This window comes from Lycium barbarum, chromosome 2 (assembly GCF_019175385.1).
Source record: "Lycium barbarum isolate Lr01 chromosome 2, ASM1917538v2, whole genome shotgun sequence".
Classification (NCBI taxonomy): domain Eukaryota; kingdom Viridiplantae; phylum Streptophyta; class Magnoliopsida; order Solanales; family Solanaceae; genus Lycium; species Lycium barbarum.
The window spans coordinates 128,913,249-128,929,327 of NC_083338.1; the positions used below are offsets into that span (position 1 = coordinate 128,913,249).

The 16,079-nt window shown below is 35.5% G+C and overlaps 2 protein-coding genes across 2 annotated transcripts; one reads left to right on the forward strand and one right to left on the reverse strand.

Moving 5' to 3' along the window:
- Positions 1–2,546: 2,546 nt before the first annotated feature.
- LOC132628891 (uncharacterized) lies at positions 2,547–3,149 on the reverse strand. Its single transcript, XM_060344646.1, has one exon. It carries the CDS (start codon positions 3,147–3,149, stop codon positions 2,547–2,549), a length of 603 nt encoding a protein of 200 aa, XP_060200629.1.
- Positions 3,150–13,558: 10,409 nt separating this feature from the next.
- Positions 13,559–14,041, forward strand: LOC132628892 (phospholipase A1-II 1-like). Its single transcript, XM_060344647.1, has one exon. It carries the CDS (start codon positions 13,559–13,561, stop codon positions 14,039–14,041), a length of 483 nt encoding a protein of 160 aa, XP_060200630.1.
- Positions 14,042–16,079: the final 2,038 nt, after the last annotated feature.

The window sequence follows — 16,079 nt, forward strand, 5'->3', positions numbered from 1 at the left end:
AAATTTAATAGATGATAGATCAGCCCTGTAAAACATCAATAGGTCATCAGCAAAACATACATGGATTACCCCTAGTTTCCAACATCTAGGGTGGAAATTAAAGTTTCCATTTAGTGCGAGCTAGTTCATTTCTCTTTGCAGGTATTCCATGACAAACAGGTAAGGGTACATGGGGTCCCCTTTCCTGATGCCCCTCTTGGCCTTGAAAGGTTTTGTGAGTCCCCCATCGAGTACCAAGAAGTATGCCACTGCTGTCACATACTCCATTACCCATTTAACAAACTTATAAGGGAATCTGAGACCCAATAGCATTTTTTCCAGAAAAGACCATTATAGAGTGTCATTTGCTTTCCTTAGATCCACTTTTAAGACACATCTAGGTGATATCTACTTCCTTTTATACCCCTTGAATAACTCATGACTGAAGATGATGTTGTCCAAGATATGGCTGCCTTCTATGAAAATAGATTGTGATTGCCCTATCAGTCCATCAATGATAGTCTTAAGTCTTCCAATAATCATTTTTGTGATGATTTTATACATTGTGGTGCAACATGATATTGGCCTATAGTATTTGACATGAGCAGGGGTGAGCTTCTTGGGAACTAAGGTGACAGCTGTACAATTTATTTTATGATCCATCCTACCAGATTGAAAGAACTCTTGGATTGCCTCTATCACATCTATCTTCACAATTTCCCAATTTTTCCTAAAGAACTCTATAGCAAAGCCATCTACTCCAGGTTCTTTGTCATGTGGCATACTTTTGATTGCTACCCAAATTTTCTTCTCTGTGACACTCTGAATTAGTGCTTGTTGTTGCTGGATGTTTAAGTAAGTGCCTTATTGTATGATCTCAGTATTAGAACAAGGCAATATAGGTGGTTTTTCCCTAATGAGACTGGTGAAGAATGAGATGAATTCTTCTTCCACCAAGGTTGGATCAGTAATCTTTGTACCAGAATCTGTGTCTATGGAGAAAATAGTATTTCTGCTTGTTCTGATTTTCCATTGAGTATGGAAAAATTATGTATTAGCATCACCACAATCTATCCAACATGCTCCAGATTTTTGCCTCAAGACTTGCTCTTCTACATTACTCCATTTCTCCAGTTCAATTAAGATGTCTTTCTCCTGTGTCAATAGGACTTGGTTCATGGGTTGTCTGATTAGCTCAACCTGGACCGCTTCTAAAGCTTGTCTTGATTGAACTAACTTCTGCTCATAGGAGGCCATGTATCTATTCAAATTCTTCAAACTAATCTTTAATTCTTTTAGTTTCCACCAAATTCTCTGTTGCTATACTCCTTTCACTAGTTCAGTAAAATCATAATGTTCCATAACATTGGCAAATAGTCTAAATGGTTTAGGGTGCAGTGCTATTTTTTTGTTAGTCTGAATGAGAATATGGGAATGATCAGAAACCATTGGATTGAGGAAGTCAGCTTCAATATGCCCATATTGTTGGATCCAATGCATGTTACCAAAAGCCCAATCAATTTTACTGTACACCCTGTTGCTAGCTTGTTGCTTGTTACACCATGTAAAATGCCATTCTCTTGACCTTAGAGGGGTCAACTATAGGGTGTCCACCATGCTTTTGAATCCCTGAATTTCAGTCTTAGTAGCAGGTAACCCAATTTTATCATCAACTAACAATACATTGTTGATGTCTCCACATAACATCCAAGGTCCCTGTATTAGGCCTAGCTGGCAGATCTCAGTCCACAATAACTCTCTAATGTGCAACTGATTTCTTGCATAAACAATTTTCAGGAATGTAGAGAATTGAGTAGCAGGTTCCTCTACAAAGCAATATATGTATTGCTCCTTCACATCCAAGATTTGTACCTTAATGTGACTCTTCCACAATATCTAGATTCTTTCATTTACTGTTAAAGGGTAATTAACACTATGATCCCAACCTCTAGCAATTTTTCAGAGAATGTTCTTGGATTTATGTACCTTAACCCTTGTTTCCAAAACATCCAATGAAGTCCACTTTATTCCTAGCCAAAAAGAGCCTCAACTCTTTCTGCTTGTGGGGCTTATTTAGCCCCTTTATGTTCCATGTTGTAAGGATCATGGTGGGCTAAAAGCAGGTTACAGCTCTTCACTGGTATTCATAGAAGTACTTTCTGAATCCAAAGGTTGAAACCTGTTAGTACTAAGAATCAACTTGTGCTGCATTTGCTTATTTTTTTCCATCTCGTCTTAGAATTGTCACCACTCTTGTCCCGGAGTTACTCGCTAACTGAGATTTTATCTCAGCAGGTGCAGGATCAGGCAATGTTGCTTCAGGTGGTATTGCTACAGGTGGACTTAGCTAATTTTGCCGTTCAGTTAGTGGAATTGGATCATCTCCACTAGTTTCCCGGGGCTGAACTGTAACCTTAGATTGCCATTCCTGTTCTAAATTTCTTTTTCCTATTCCTGGTCCTCTTTCTCTTAGGAGCAACTGCTTTATCTTCTTCTTGGACCTGAATTGACTTATTCTTCCAACATGTGCTTTGACCATGCCCAATCCTAATACAATCAATACAAAACTATGGCCTCCAATCGTACTCGATACTCTGATGTAATTCTCCCTCAGGTGTATGAATGTCAACAAATTCTGGAAGGGGTTTAGATATATCAGTTTCCATTAGCGGTCGAGCATAAGAAACTTTCTTAAGATTTGCAGTGTACTTATAAGTGTAAAGAGGCTTGCCCCCTACACTTGCTAGCTTGCTAAGAGCTTTAACAAACCAATAGCCTACTGGGAGTCGAGGAAATTTAACCCACAAGGGAATTACATTCATACTCCCATGGTCAAATCTAAAATTCATCTCCCATTGCTTTAGAATTAGGGGTTTGCTATTGTAAGTGTAAGGTCCAGATTGAAGAATTAGGTCGCGGTCCTCTTTAGTCCAAAATCTGAACATATAGTAGCCATTATCATAGTACATGATTTGGGGTTTGACTACAAAATTCCAAACGTAGGTAACATAGTTATCCATAGATTTCTCATATGGAATATACCCAATTACATATCCAATGATAGCGTTACTCCAATAATCCTCTAGAGATTTAAAATCATCCTCAACCAAAGGCACTAGTGGCTTGCCAGCTGGTACAGAAGGAGGAACAAAGTTTAAGGGCTTACCCATTTGTAAGCTTTGATTCTTTTTTACCACTGCAGTCGTTGTAGGAGTGGGTTACGCTGATGTTATCGCCTTTGAGAATTGAAGGCAATGCACTGCTAGGGTTCCCTTCCCCATTTGTCCCTCATCCTTTACTTTCTTAGGTCGAGTGGCTCTTCGTCTACAAAACTAACCTCTTCACACTCCTCATGAATCCTGCTGGTAAAAAGCTTCCAAATGTCAGGGGTGGAAGGTTTTGTCGAATTTCGATTGCCGGACTTACCAATTGCCGTTGTTCAGGCCTTGATTTCCATCCATGAGCCATATATTCCTTTGGCCGGCTCACTTTAGTATACCTCGCTTAAGCTGCGTCGAGAGAGAAATCTAAGGGCCCTAGGAATTCGTACGTTCCATTCCATGTCACTTCATTCTGATTGGTCGGAAAGGGGTTTTCCTTATCACAACTCTTCCATCCTACGACTATATATATGGGTCTCATAATTTAGAAAAAGGGACCTGAATTCTAACAGGAAGCTAGAGAAAGCTCGTGAATCGAACGCCGCAGATTTCTCTACAAGCTACAAGCTTCAAACAAGCAAGTATTTCTCTACAAGTTTTCAAGATCAAGACCACCAGATTCAAGATCAAGCTCAAAGGCCCTTGAATTTAAGTACAAGTCAAGATCAAATCTATCAAGTTCAAGATCAAGCTCAAAAGCTCTTGAAATATATTATTGCACTGATGAATTAGAGGATTCATTGAGATTGTAACACTTATATTTGAAATCAAATACAACAATTGTTGTAATATTTTCCTGTCTTGATTATTGTTGTCTCGGCTCGAATTTTATTGTCTACAAAATCTTTGTCAAAAACCCAATTAGGGCTTAAATTAAGAATCATAAAGATGAGGTTTCAACAAAGTTCAAACTTCGCTCTTATAAAGTTCAAACCTCGCTCTTGTAAAGTTCAAACCTCGCTCTTGTATTCAGTCAGCATTTGCTGATGTGATTTTCAGAAGAGTTACGGCTATTGAGATAGCAAAAATAACTCAAACGAGCCTTTCTAGCCATATCTAAATCGGCATCCCTATCTATATGTTTATGTGCAGTAGTATCTCATCAATATATATCTAGGGTAGCTTGCCTGTAGAGTAATTCATACTGATCAGTAGGAAGGAGGCTTGGGACAAGTTGAAATAAGAGGTTCAAGGAAGTGACAAAATCAGGCAAATGAAAGTGATAAATCTAAGAAGAGAGTTTGAAACTCTCAGAATTAAGGACTTAGAAACTATTGAAGATTTCTTTAACAAGTTGATGAAGATTATAAAACAAATCAAACTTCTGGGTAGGAGCTTTCAGACACAAGAATCACTGAAAATATTCTTGTGAGTTTTTCAGAAAGGTATGAAGCAAAGATCTCTTCACTCGAAGATTCAAAGGATCTCACAAGAATGTCACCTTCAGAACTTATACATGATCTTCAAGCTCAAGAGTAGAGAAGATCCTTGAGGCTAGAAGGAGTTGCTGAAACTGGTCTTCAAGTCAAGCTCAAAGGGAAGACGCAAATGCAATTAAATGAAGGTAATTTTAGATTTTTAGTAGAGAAAAACAAGGTGGTTTTAGTAATGGAACCAAGAAGAAAGAAAAATCTCCGCCTTGTAAGTTTTGCAGAAAACCCAATCATAAAGAGGAAGATTGTTGGTTTAAAGGGAAGGACCTACCTGTTAGATGTAGATATTGCAATAAGCTTGGCCATGTTGGAAGGTTTTTCAAATTGAAGAAGGAGAACAACCAACTAACTCAAAAAGCAAACGTTTCGAAAGTTGAACACAAGAAGGAGCTTGTGTTTACAGAAATAACATCGACAAAGTTGAATAAACAAAGCAATTGATTTCTGGGCAGTGATTGTACTCGATACATGACCAGCAAACAAGAATGTTTTACGAAATTGGAATCTGCCAAAATCTTATCAAGTTGCCAGATAAAAGAAAGGTGGCAATTGTTGGTAAAGGAACGGTGGCAATTGAAGTTTCCAAAGATACTAAATTTATTCAAAATATTTTTGCTGGTGCCTAATCTTTGACTAAAATGTGTTTCTATTGGCCAAATGCTAGAACAAGATTATATTTTATTGTCCAAAGATAAGAAACATATTGCTCCTGATCCTAGTGGTCAAGAAGTAATTACTGTTGAAATGATAAAATCTAGTTTCCCTTTGGAACTAAAATTCTTAACAAGCTTGTCAAAATATTAGATGTGAGCAGGACTCAAAATTATGGCATAAAAAACTTGGCCATTATAACTTGAAATCAATTCAATATGCTCAAAAGAATGATTTAGTGAATAACTTGCCTAAACTCAAGTTATGTTCTGATGTTTGTGAAAGTTGTCAACTAGGAAAGCAGAACATATTACCTTTTTCTAAGTCAGCAAGCTAGAGAGAAGTGAGAAACTACAACCAGTTCATTTTAATATTTGTGGACCAATGAAAACTCATTCTCTCAATGGCAACAAGTATTTTATTCTTGGGAATACACCAATCAGAGACAAGATTTTTTTCTCAATCAACAAAGGATGCTTTGGGGATTCTGAAAAATTCAGAATGCAAAATTGCAAAACCAATTCCTGCACTATTGATTTTGAAAACCAAATTTCCAAAGAAAAATGGAGCCGAAAAGTGTAATGCTTCATTTAATAGAAGTTTGATTGGAAGTCTCTTGTACATGTCGGCTTTAAAATCTGATTTAAATGTATGTTTCTAGTTTGCTTTCAAGATTTAAAAAAATTATAAGCAATACTCCCTCTGTCTCAATATATGTGATATAGTTTGACTAGACACGGAGTTTAAGAAAGAAAGACTTTTGAAATTTGTGATCTAAAACAAGTCATATTTATTTGTGTGGCGGTAAATCATTTCTGATGAGTTATAACATTTCAAAGTTTTGATGATTTGACAAACGGGCCAATGACCAGGTCCACCATCAGGTCCCATGGAAGTACTGCACGGTACTTAACAGCTGTACAGCTGCTGCACTGTTCAGGCAGAACTGCAGTAGCACAGCTGTATGTATGCTAGAAACTAAAAGCCCTTGAAAAGTCACCATCCATGGTCACATGTTTCTCACATGTTCTCTATTTGGTCTCATATATATATATAACATGTTGACATTATTTGACCTAACACTTGCAAATCTAAAAGGCTATATTTCTCTCAAGTGTGGTGGCTACTTTTCTCAAGGTGTCCGTAAGAACAAGATCTTAACAATTAGAGGGACCATTTCCTGCCACTAAAGACATCTGAAGTCCCTAGGATAGTTGATTCTTGTTTCATGTTCTTAATTTGTATTCCTACACTGCTTGTCAAGAAGCATTACAGTAGGACAGATTTCAATCTCTGTAGCTTTGTTTTCTTGGCTAGAGTTAGCTAAGTATCAGTTAAGTCGTTGGCTAGAATTAGTCAAGACTTGGAGCTTTGCAATAGAGTTATTGTAAAGATGCTTATAATGGGTGTATTGTAAGGGTTAGGGATTAAGGTTTTAATTTCTAGGTTGCAATATGTTGTAATCTGAAGTTGCTCATTTAGTGAAGTTGGAAATCCTACTGGGGTAGGGCGTGGTTTTTAATCCCTTGAGCAAGGAGTTTTCCATGTAAGTTACTTGTCTTATTTACTTCCTGTCATTATCTGTGAAAACAGTTTAAGGATCTGATCCCTTAGACTGTTTTAGTAAACTTTCAGGTTGTAAACTAGCAAAGTGTGAACCCATAGGTTCTATCAATTTCATTGAGGGTAAAAGGGAAAGTTTTAAGGTAAATTATTTCTAAATATAAAAATGTATCATTTTTTATGGGACAGACTAAAAAGAAAAGTGTGTCACATAAATTGGGATAGAGGTAGTATTTATTTTTCAGCTGCAAAAAGAGTGCTTAGGTACTTAAAAGGTATTGTACAACTTGGAATATGCATGGTTTTGTTGATAGTACTAGGAATATGCATGGTTTTGTTGATAGTACTAGGGCCAGAAATATTGAGGATATAAAGAGCACTACCAGCTATGTTTTTCTTTGGATTCTGGTGTATTTTTATGAAATTCAAAGAAGCAAGAAACAATGGCGTGATCCATTGTAGAGGCATATTATGTAGCAGCATCTACAACAACAAATTGGCTTATTTGGTTGAGGTAAATTCTGAAAGATCATGGAATGGAACTGCAAGTTGCAACTAAGATCATGTGGTGATAACAAATCAACAATTTCAATTGCAGAATATCCAGCGCAAGATGGGAAAACAAAGGGTATCGTTGTCAATTTCATGGCATTAAAGAAACTGAGAAAACATAGAAAATCAAGCTTGTTGATTGTTGTTCTGAGGATCAACTTGCTGATATATTTACCAAATCTCTTCCCAAATTTAGATCTGAAAATCTTCGTGGACAACTTGGGGTTACTAGCAAACATCTCAAGGAGGAGTGTTGAAGTAGTGATTATTTACTGATATTATTTTTTATAAAAATTAGTATCCTGTCCTGAAATTTAGCTGCTTAGTTGAGATATGAAAATTTATTTAGTACCATAGTGAAGATAGAACAGGAGTCTTAGTTGTTCAAAATTTCAGTTATTTATCTCTATGACGTGAATGAATAAAACAAGATGAGCTTTCGGTTCTCTGATTTTCTCTCTCTGCAGAAACATGTGTTAGCTTGTCGGGTTCAAGTCACGGCCTGTAGAAGTTATTTATAAGCTTTTCCCATTCCCCTTCCCCCGCTTATCCTATCGGCTCTGCTTCATGCTAGAAGCTATGTTGTTTTCGCCTCTAGGCATGAGAGAGAGCTCATGAGTGGTATATATATCTCTCTATGTAAGGGTCTGTCGGCCTTCTAGAAGTTACTTGAAAGAGGAGACAATTCCTTCCCTCAATCACAAATGTCCTTCATAGATTGTTATGTGCAGTGAGTCAATCATTCTATTTTGTACTAATAATTAGAATGACAATTCCTTCCCTCAATCACAAATGTCCTTCATAGATTGTTATGTGCAGTGAGTCAATCATTCTATTTTGTACTAATAATTAGAATGAACTGAGTTCGCATCAGGTAGAAGGCTGAGAAGAGAGCCAGGACTAGCATGACTAATTTGGATTCATGACGGATAAACCTAATGAAAGTAAAATGCTCCTACCAAATGGGCACAGATTATTGCCAAAGAAAATGTTATACTCCTCTGTGTGATGCATTGCTTTTCATTTTTTTCCCAATTAGCCCGGTGAAAATATAAGGGAATTTAACACAAGGACAGGCAGAGTCAAGTTGGATGGATTGTAAACCAGAAAGAAATAAATGAGACAGGACAACAGATATAGTAATTAGGAACTATTCCTTCTTGTTCCAAATATTCAATAGGATTTCACTTATGTTGCTTTCTTATCAACTTTCCTAAAAGTTTTAGTTAGATTGGAAAAAAAGCACCAAATGATTTCTTTTTATGTGTATTCAACTTCAAACAAGGGGTTGAACGCCAAGAATCAAAATATTGAAGGTTACGAACAGCTCTGAGGACAAAAATAAGAACAATTTATCTCTGAATTTCATTGAACAAGACAAAACTGTTTTATTACATGATATCTGCAAAAACTACTTTACTCTACAATTTGATATGTTCATCATAATCTATAGACAATATGCTTCAACATCATCAGAAGCTAACAGCCCATATCTTCATCATTTGATCAATCTGGTCATTCTGAATGGAACCTCAAATTCTTTACAAAGGCATCCACTCAATTAGCTTTTGATGATCTTCAAGCAGAAACAATTATATCTGTCTAAATTAAGTTAGACAAATTGAGCTGAAGTGCTACTCAGATTAGACTTGAATTTTTCCGTTAAACCGAGCAACTTTTGATCCATTTTCAGCTCTATACATGTTCATCTTGAGCTAATGCTACTCCAATTGTTATACTTTTCCATCAGAAGAAGGCAGTTTTCGGTTTATTTTCGCCGTTGTAGAAGAAGTAGTGACAGAGTTTGTGCCTTTAGAAGGAGCTGATGAAGGGGAAGGCAATTTCTTGGGAAGCATTTGTTCAAAAGTAGAAGCCTTAGGCAATCTTGATCCTTCTGAAACAACAATGCTAAAAAGCAGAACAAAAATCAGACAGTGCCTCCAAGAACCTGACATGAAAATTCAAGAAGATTTTTTTCTGTTGCAGAGAGACAAAGACTGTCCAAGACTTTTAAAGACTTCAGCTTTACATTGGGTTTTTGATGGTTTGAGAAAGGAGACGTGTTGAGCAATGTGAGAAGGTTGCCAACTTGTTTGTTAGAGTAAAGTTGAGTCAATGGCAGACAACATGGAATTTAAGAATTCTGCAATGTTTCTGCAGCTAATGTTGTTGCTCTAATTTTTATTTTATTTTTTAATATAAGTAGGAAAAAGCACATAAAAATATATAGTTTAAAGAGGAAGTTATGGATTGTTGTTTGCTATTGTGGTCCCAAATATGTTCAAGATTAGAGTATTATATTAGGAGACAATAAGGGAACAAATCTTTGTTGTCAGCCTATCTAAAGTAAAACAATCAGTATAGCCACTTATATAATACTAAGAGAATAAATCAAATGGACATTCAAAGTATACTTCAAGACATTGATTTGTTTTGTCCAACTGTGTTAAATGAGTATGACATGCATATGGTTGCTTCTTGTGAATCTTCAAAATACACTAACATCACTAAGCAGCCGTTTGACCATAAAAATTATTCACTTTTTTCTATTTTTTTTTTTTTTACTTTTTTTACTTTTGGGCGTTTGACCATAAATATTCGGAATACAACTTGAAGTTGTATTCCGGAATACCAAAAACAAGAAAAACTTGTTTTTCAATTTTTTTTCACTTTTTTACACTACATTTCACCAAAAACTATAATTTCAAAAATTATAGCCAAACACAACTCCAACTTCAAAAATTCCAAAAAAATGAATTTGTTTTTGGTATAAGAAAAATTAGCCCTATAGGATATAATACGAATATCCGATACTACAAGAATAATACAGATTTGTGAAGGAATATTTATGAAGCATTGGTCCGTCACAAAATTGAGATGGACTTGTGATTGTTTTATTACGAAATTCATTAATGTTGACAAAACACCATTGCCCTTTTGAGCCTAAAATTAAACAAATATAAAAGGTTTGGAAATCACGTTATACAAGGTTAACTTTATTGTTATGTACATATAATAGATGATGAACCCCTTTGATAAAAATTCTGCCCCGTGTACGGAGAGAAGAATTAAAATGCCAACTCAAAGTACCAGAAGATTTTCAATAAGATAAAAAAGCATGTGCTAGTATAAAAATAGTTAAATTCCTTGTAAGCTCATGATCAACTAAACATTAGTGAAGATTCCTCAAATATCAATAATGCAAACATGAGGCATGTGTATTTAAAATTATACTATAAAGGTAGCTAAGAAGACAGACAATCACTACATAAGAAAAAGGACAACATTTGTTGAAGAAATTAAATCCCAAAAAGAAGCATAAGCTACACTTTTGTACACTTTGCAGCCAACAAAGGGAATTGTTAAACAAGCATTGGGAGATAATGACAGTCGGTAGTGTACGTGCGGTTCAATCATACATGAAGAAGAAAAAAAGTGTTGAAAAAGAAAATTGAGAGAAAAAGTGAATAATTAGAGCAACCCTTTGTTTCTGCATAGGGCAGTCGTTTTCGTCTAAAACTCTAAATTAGAAAAAGCTCCTAACTCTTTGTTTTCATCATAGGGCAGCTTCTTTTTCTTGAAGCATTATAATATAAGTTGTCTAAATTATAAAAAGTTGTAACTCTAACCCTTTGGTTCCTAGCAACAGCTTCTTTGTGTTGAAGCACAGTTATCTATTTCCATCAAGCAAATAGAAAGGTTCCCCTCCCCCCCCCCCCCCCCAATATAATCCCTCTTACTTTAGTAGTGTCATGTCTAAGAGTACAAATTCTCATCATCTTTTGTCCCCAGCAAATTGTGAAATCCAATCATTTTTTAATCACTGCCAGTGTATCAGAGTTTTATTGTTCTCTATCATCTTCATTCCCAATGCTAGAGAAATAAATATTAGTAATGTAGGTGGTCGACTGCAAACGTTTAACTACAATTAGGATAGTAACTTTACTTCACGTATGATAGAGGAAATGCAACCACTACAACGCTAAAGTCGCGAGATTATTAGTTGTCATATTAAAGTAAGTTAACTTTAGCCAAGATAAAAGTGAAGTCATAAAAATATTGTCACATTAAACTAACAAAAAGAAAATTATGAATTAAAGAAGCCAAGAATATCTACAGGAAGAAGTTTCTGCGTTGCTACAAAGTTATTCAGTAAAATGTGGAAGAAAGTAGGGTGAAGTATGGACTTACATAATTGACAGGCCTTTCTTTAGGGAGTGAGTTGGAAGGAGGTGGAAATTTGCACTTATTCCTAAGTGGTGGGCCAAAATTGAAAGGCACAATTGTGGTCTATGTTCACCAACAAATTTGGATCATCAAAAGATTCAAATGAGATATTAAGATAATATAATAGCTGCGCATGTGTGTCGACTATTTTATTCTCGCACGTGAGATAAGGTGGATATTTCAGAATTAAGTTTGAGATAAAATTTATATCTTATTTGTTTAAAGGTATAAATTTATTCTGAAATAAAATTATACATTCAACCAAATAAAGTATAAATTTTATCTCAAACTTAGACATGGATATCCATTTTATCCCATCAACCTTGGTATTATTTCATCCCACCTCCATATGAGATAAAATAGTCCCAGAATTTCAAGACTATAATCTCGAGATAAATTAGTCTACGTACCAAACGATCCCTCACTCTTTTATCGCGTTCGTTTATATTTTTTGCTTTTTAAGACATTTAAAAAAAAAAAAACTAACACATTATTTAAGAAAGAAATTTAATAACTTTAGTCATTAGAGTATCGATAGAAACTACTATATCTCTTTAAGTTGCTCGGATTCGGGTGCGAATCTATAGGTCGGATCCTTCGTGATCTAAATAAAGACTCGGAGATATGGATCTAGGTACAGATACGAGTGTGGGAATTCGGCTAAGAATAATTCAAATATCTAAAAATAGAGTTATATGTCTAAATTATGAGACATTATGTGGAATAACTATAAGGTACTCCGACGAGAAAATATTAATCAAGAGAAAAATCCTAGGAGATATAAGGAAAAGAACTGACATACAAATTTCTATATACAAGGTATTTCATTTTGTTCAATTTCACCTTAGCTTTTGTTTTGGTTACAAAATCATTGTATCTATCCCAAATTTCTCTGTTGATTTGGTCAAAATACCCAAAAATCCCACACCCACTACACTCAGGTCGTGTCTTATCTCTACTTATACATTTCACTTAACTAGTACTTCACACATTTTTTACGGAGGCCCCCCTCCCATTTGGCCCCCCGGTGACTTGAACTCGCCACACATTTTGAGTTGGAGGTGGGGATGCTTACCATTCAGGGCGGATCCAGGATTTTCATTCAGGGGGTTGAAAAAAAATAAGAAAAGCTAAATATAAAAATTAATGTTGTTGATGGGAATCGAACCTAGGACGTTCGAGAAAATTTGTTTACAATTGACCACTTGAGCTAATTTTTTGCATTTGTTCAAGATATTCAAAAATTAATATATGTACATAAACACAGAAAATCTACCTTATATATACACTATAATTTTTTTGCGTCCTTGTTTTAAGGGCTCTGACATACTGTAAATTTGATCAAGCTAGTAATAGTATCATGGTACGTAAAAGTTTACCTTCACTCGTTATTTACGCTAAACTATGTTAATTTACCACTGTTAAATCATAAATTAAGATTAGAATGAGTATTAATTAACTATAATTTGATGCTATGAATGTTTGTTAAGACGTCTGTCAAGTATTTATTGATTCAGTGTAAACATCGGCCGCAAATAAGTTATTGCTAAGCTTCATATGTTCTGCGCTCTAGACTTCAGGAAGAGGGAAGAAGTTTAAACAATGAGAATACACATTAATGAATTACAGAAAAATGACTAAACTAGATAAACACTGCATATCATGTCAAGTGCTTTAGGAATTAATCATTATAAAGAGAAAAAAAAGGGAAAAGGGCCTGATTTGCTCTTCTACTTTAGGAAAAGGTTCATATTTACTCCGTTATACTATCAGCCCACTTATACCCCTACCGTTACAATAGTTGAAATATTTGTCCCTATTTTTAACTTCTGTCCACCGTGGCTAATGGCTTGGGTCAGGCTTGTCCACCGTGTCCCATTAAAATGACACATAAGAGGCCATGTCAGCAATTTAATTAAATGGGTCCTAAAATGAAAAGAACCAAACCATGTTTCTTCTTCAGCATCAAAAGCTAGGGGTTTTGCCTCTCTTATGTTGGGGCAATACAAGAACGAGGAAGTTAGCATAACTGTTACAGGCCACAGCTTGGGTTTAGCATTAGCCACACTATGCGCTATTGACATAGTTGACAACCAAGTCAATAAGGAGTTCCCATTGACGGCATTTGTATTTGGTTGCCCACGAGTCGGAGAAGAGAATTTCAAGAAAGCTTATGAGAAATTGAAAAATCTTCAAATATTGCGCATTTGTAATGCCCCTGATCATATTTTGGAGATGCCAGACCGCGGACTCGTCAATGGGTCTGCAAATGACTGGAGAGTGTATGAACAAGTTGGCTCTGAACTTTCAATTGACACTACCAAGTCGAAGTATTTTAAGAAAGACGTAAATGGTCATATTCTGGAGGTTTATTTGCATGGAATTGCTGGAACGCAAGGACCAAAAGGAGAGTTTAATTTTGGAGATAAATCGGGAAGAACTATTGTAACGTTTGGTTCTCAGAGAAGAACATAAGAGAGGAAAAAAACCCTAGCTTTTGATGGTGAAGAAGAAGCAGGGTTTGGTTCTTTTAATTTTAGGACCCATTTAATTAAATTGTTAACATGGCCTCTTATGTGTGATTTTAATGGGACACAGTGGACAAGCCTGACCTAAGCCATTGGCCACGGTGATCAGGAGTTAAAAATGGGGACAAATATTTCAACTATTGTAATGGTAGAGGTATAAGTGGGCTGATAGTATAACGGGAGTAAATATGAATCTTTTTTCAAAATAGAAGGGTAAATCAGGCCCTTTTCCCAAAAAAAAATCATGTTAGATACAACAATTGCATAACTCAACTGAAATGAGAATAAATGTATAATTGACTCAAGAACCATATTTTCTTCTCCTTTCTCCCAATATACATGTCATGATCCTTAGAAGAAAATAACTAGAACAGCATGAAACAAAAAGATCAACAATAATAATCAACTTATTAACCTGTCCTTTTCTTTCTTTCTTTTTTACTGAAAGGAAACCTTTTCTCCATCCCAGAAGTTAGATTGGACGAGTGCATAAGGAACGAACGAAATAATAACCACAATGGCTCGATGAAAAATAAATAGATATTATAATATATAATACAGCATTTTATTTTCTTGTTTCAATGAAAATGTCCTGTTGCTTGGAGCCTGGCCCAAAGTTTGTCCATTGAACCACCAAAAATTGGTTTGTGGTTGTAGTGATTACTAGGAAATTAAAACAAAGTTATCCTTGGGGTTACTAAACAAATAGATACTTCGAGCTAATGTATGAAAGTGGTGTTTGCATTAAATTGTACAATGTCCCTAAACAAGTTGCATAAGTGCATTCCCTAGATTGCAACTATGAAAGTACCCATTAACCTTTCAGTAATTCTCCCTAAAAGTGAAGTGTGCATAGAGGCAGAAGGAGTAACTATAAAGGTAATGGTAAACTGGTACACCTCGAAAATTTTCGTGTCGTTTGCATTGTGAGTAAACTAACGTAAGCTCGAAGAGGTCATGGAACCCATATAAGGGTAAATAATACTCTTAACAAGTGTTAAGCAAGTGTCTAAAGGTTTCGGGATCAAGCAAATCGAAGAAAATAAGTTTGTCGAAAATTTGGGAAAATTTGGCAGAATTTTGGACAGAAATTTTGGATCAACTTTAGAGAGGTATATCTCCTAGAATACGAGGAGTTAGGGAATCCATAACCTATGTAAACTAAAATTCAGCGAGTCTTCTTTCCAATGCAACAAACCGTTCGTCGATATCACATTGGAGTGGAAAGTTATGGACGTTTCAAAATTGGCCGTTAGAAGCTTCTTCGCGAATGTGAGCCAAGGCCTCGCAAACGCGAAGGGCAATTATTAAGTCGGTGAAAACCGACCTTCTACCCTATAAATACCTATCCCCACTCATTTTTAACTCATTCTTACACCCAAAACGGTCTAGAAACTTCAAGGATCACTCTCCCAACATTCCATATTATTAAAACCAAGAAAATCATAAAGAGGTTATGTAATCTAGGCTCGGGAAGCTCGTGACAACATCGTATTATCGTGATTATTATGAAGCAAGGTGAAAGATGGCGGGATATTGGGTTTGAAGCCATCAAGGACTAATTGAAAGTTAATAAGGTAAGATATTTCATCTATAACTATGGAATTGAGTTAATCCGAAGTTATATTCGCTAGATTATCGTGTAATACGTCAAATTGGACAAAAGGTGAAACAAGTCTTGTATGAAATACCATATTGAGGTAATAGGAATGTTGATTATATGTGATTGTTGTATATGTTGAAGTGAGTTGCTTTTGGAGGATTTTAATGGTTTAAAGTGAAGGAAAAACATAGTATAAAGGTTGTAGTTTGATATGTTGATGTTGTTGGCTTATGGATTAATTTTTGAAGGAAGTTCAGGACGGATTTGTATATGTTTGTCATGTAGTATCTTGATTATGTTATTGTTGATATTGTTAGGGATGTTTGAGAGTTGTTTTGGAATTTGGAGGAAGTAGATAATATAGGGGAAATGCTGCTCAAAT

Excerpts from the sequence above, each read along its gene's own strand:
- LOC132628891 (XM_060344646.1), bottom strand. The coding sequence starts at position 3,149 with ATGGGTAAGCCCTTAAACTTTGTTCCTCCTTCTGTACCAGCTGGCAAG.
- LOC132628892 (XM_060344647.1), top strand. The coding sequence starts at position 13,559 with ATGTTGGGGCAATACAAGAACGAGGAAGTTAGCATAACTGTTACAGGC.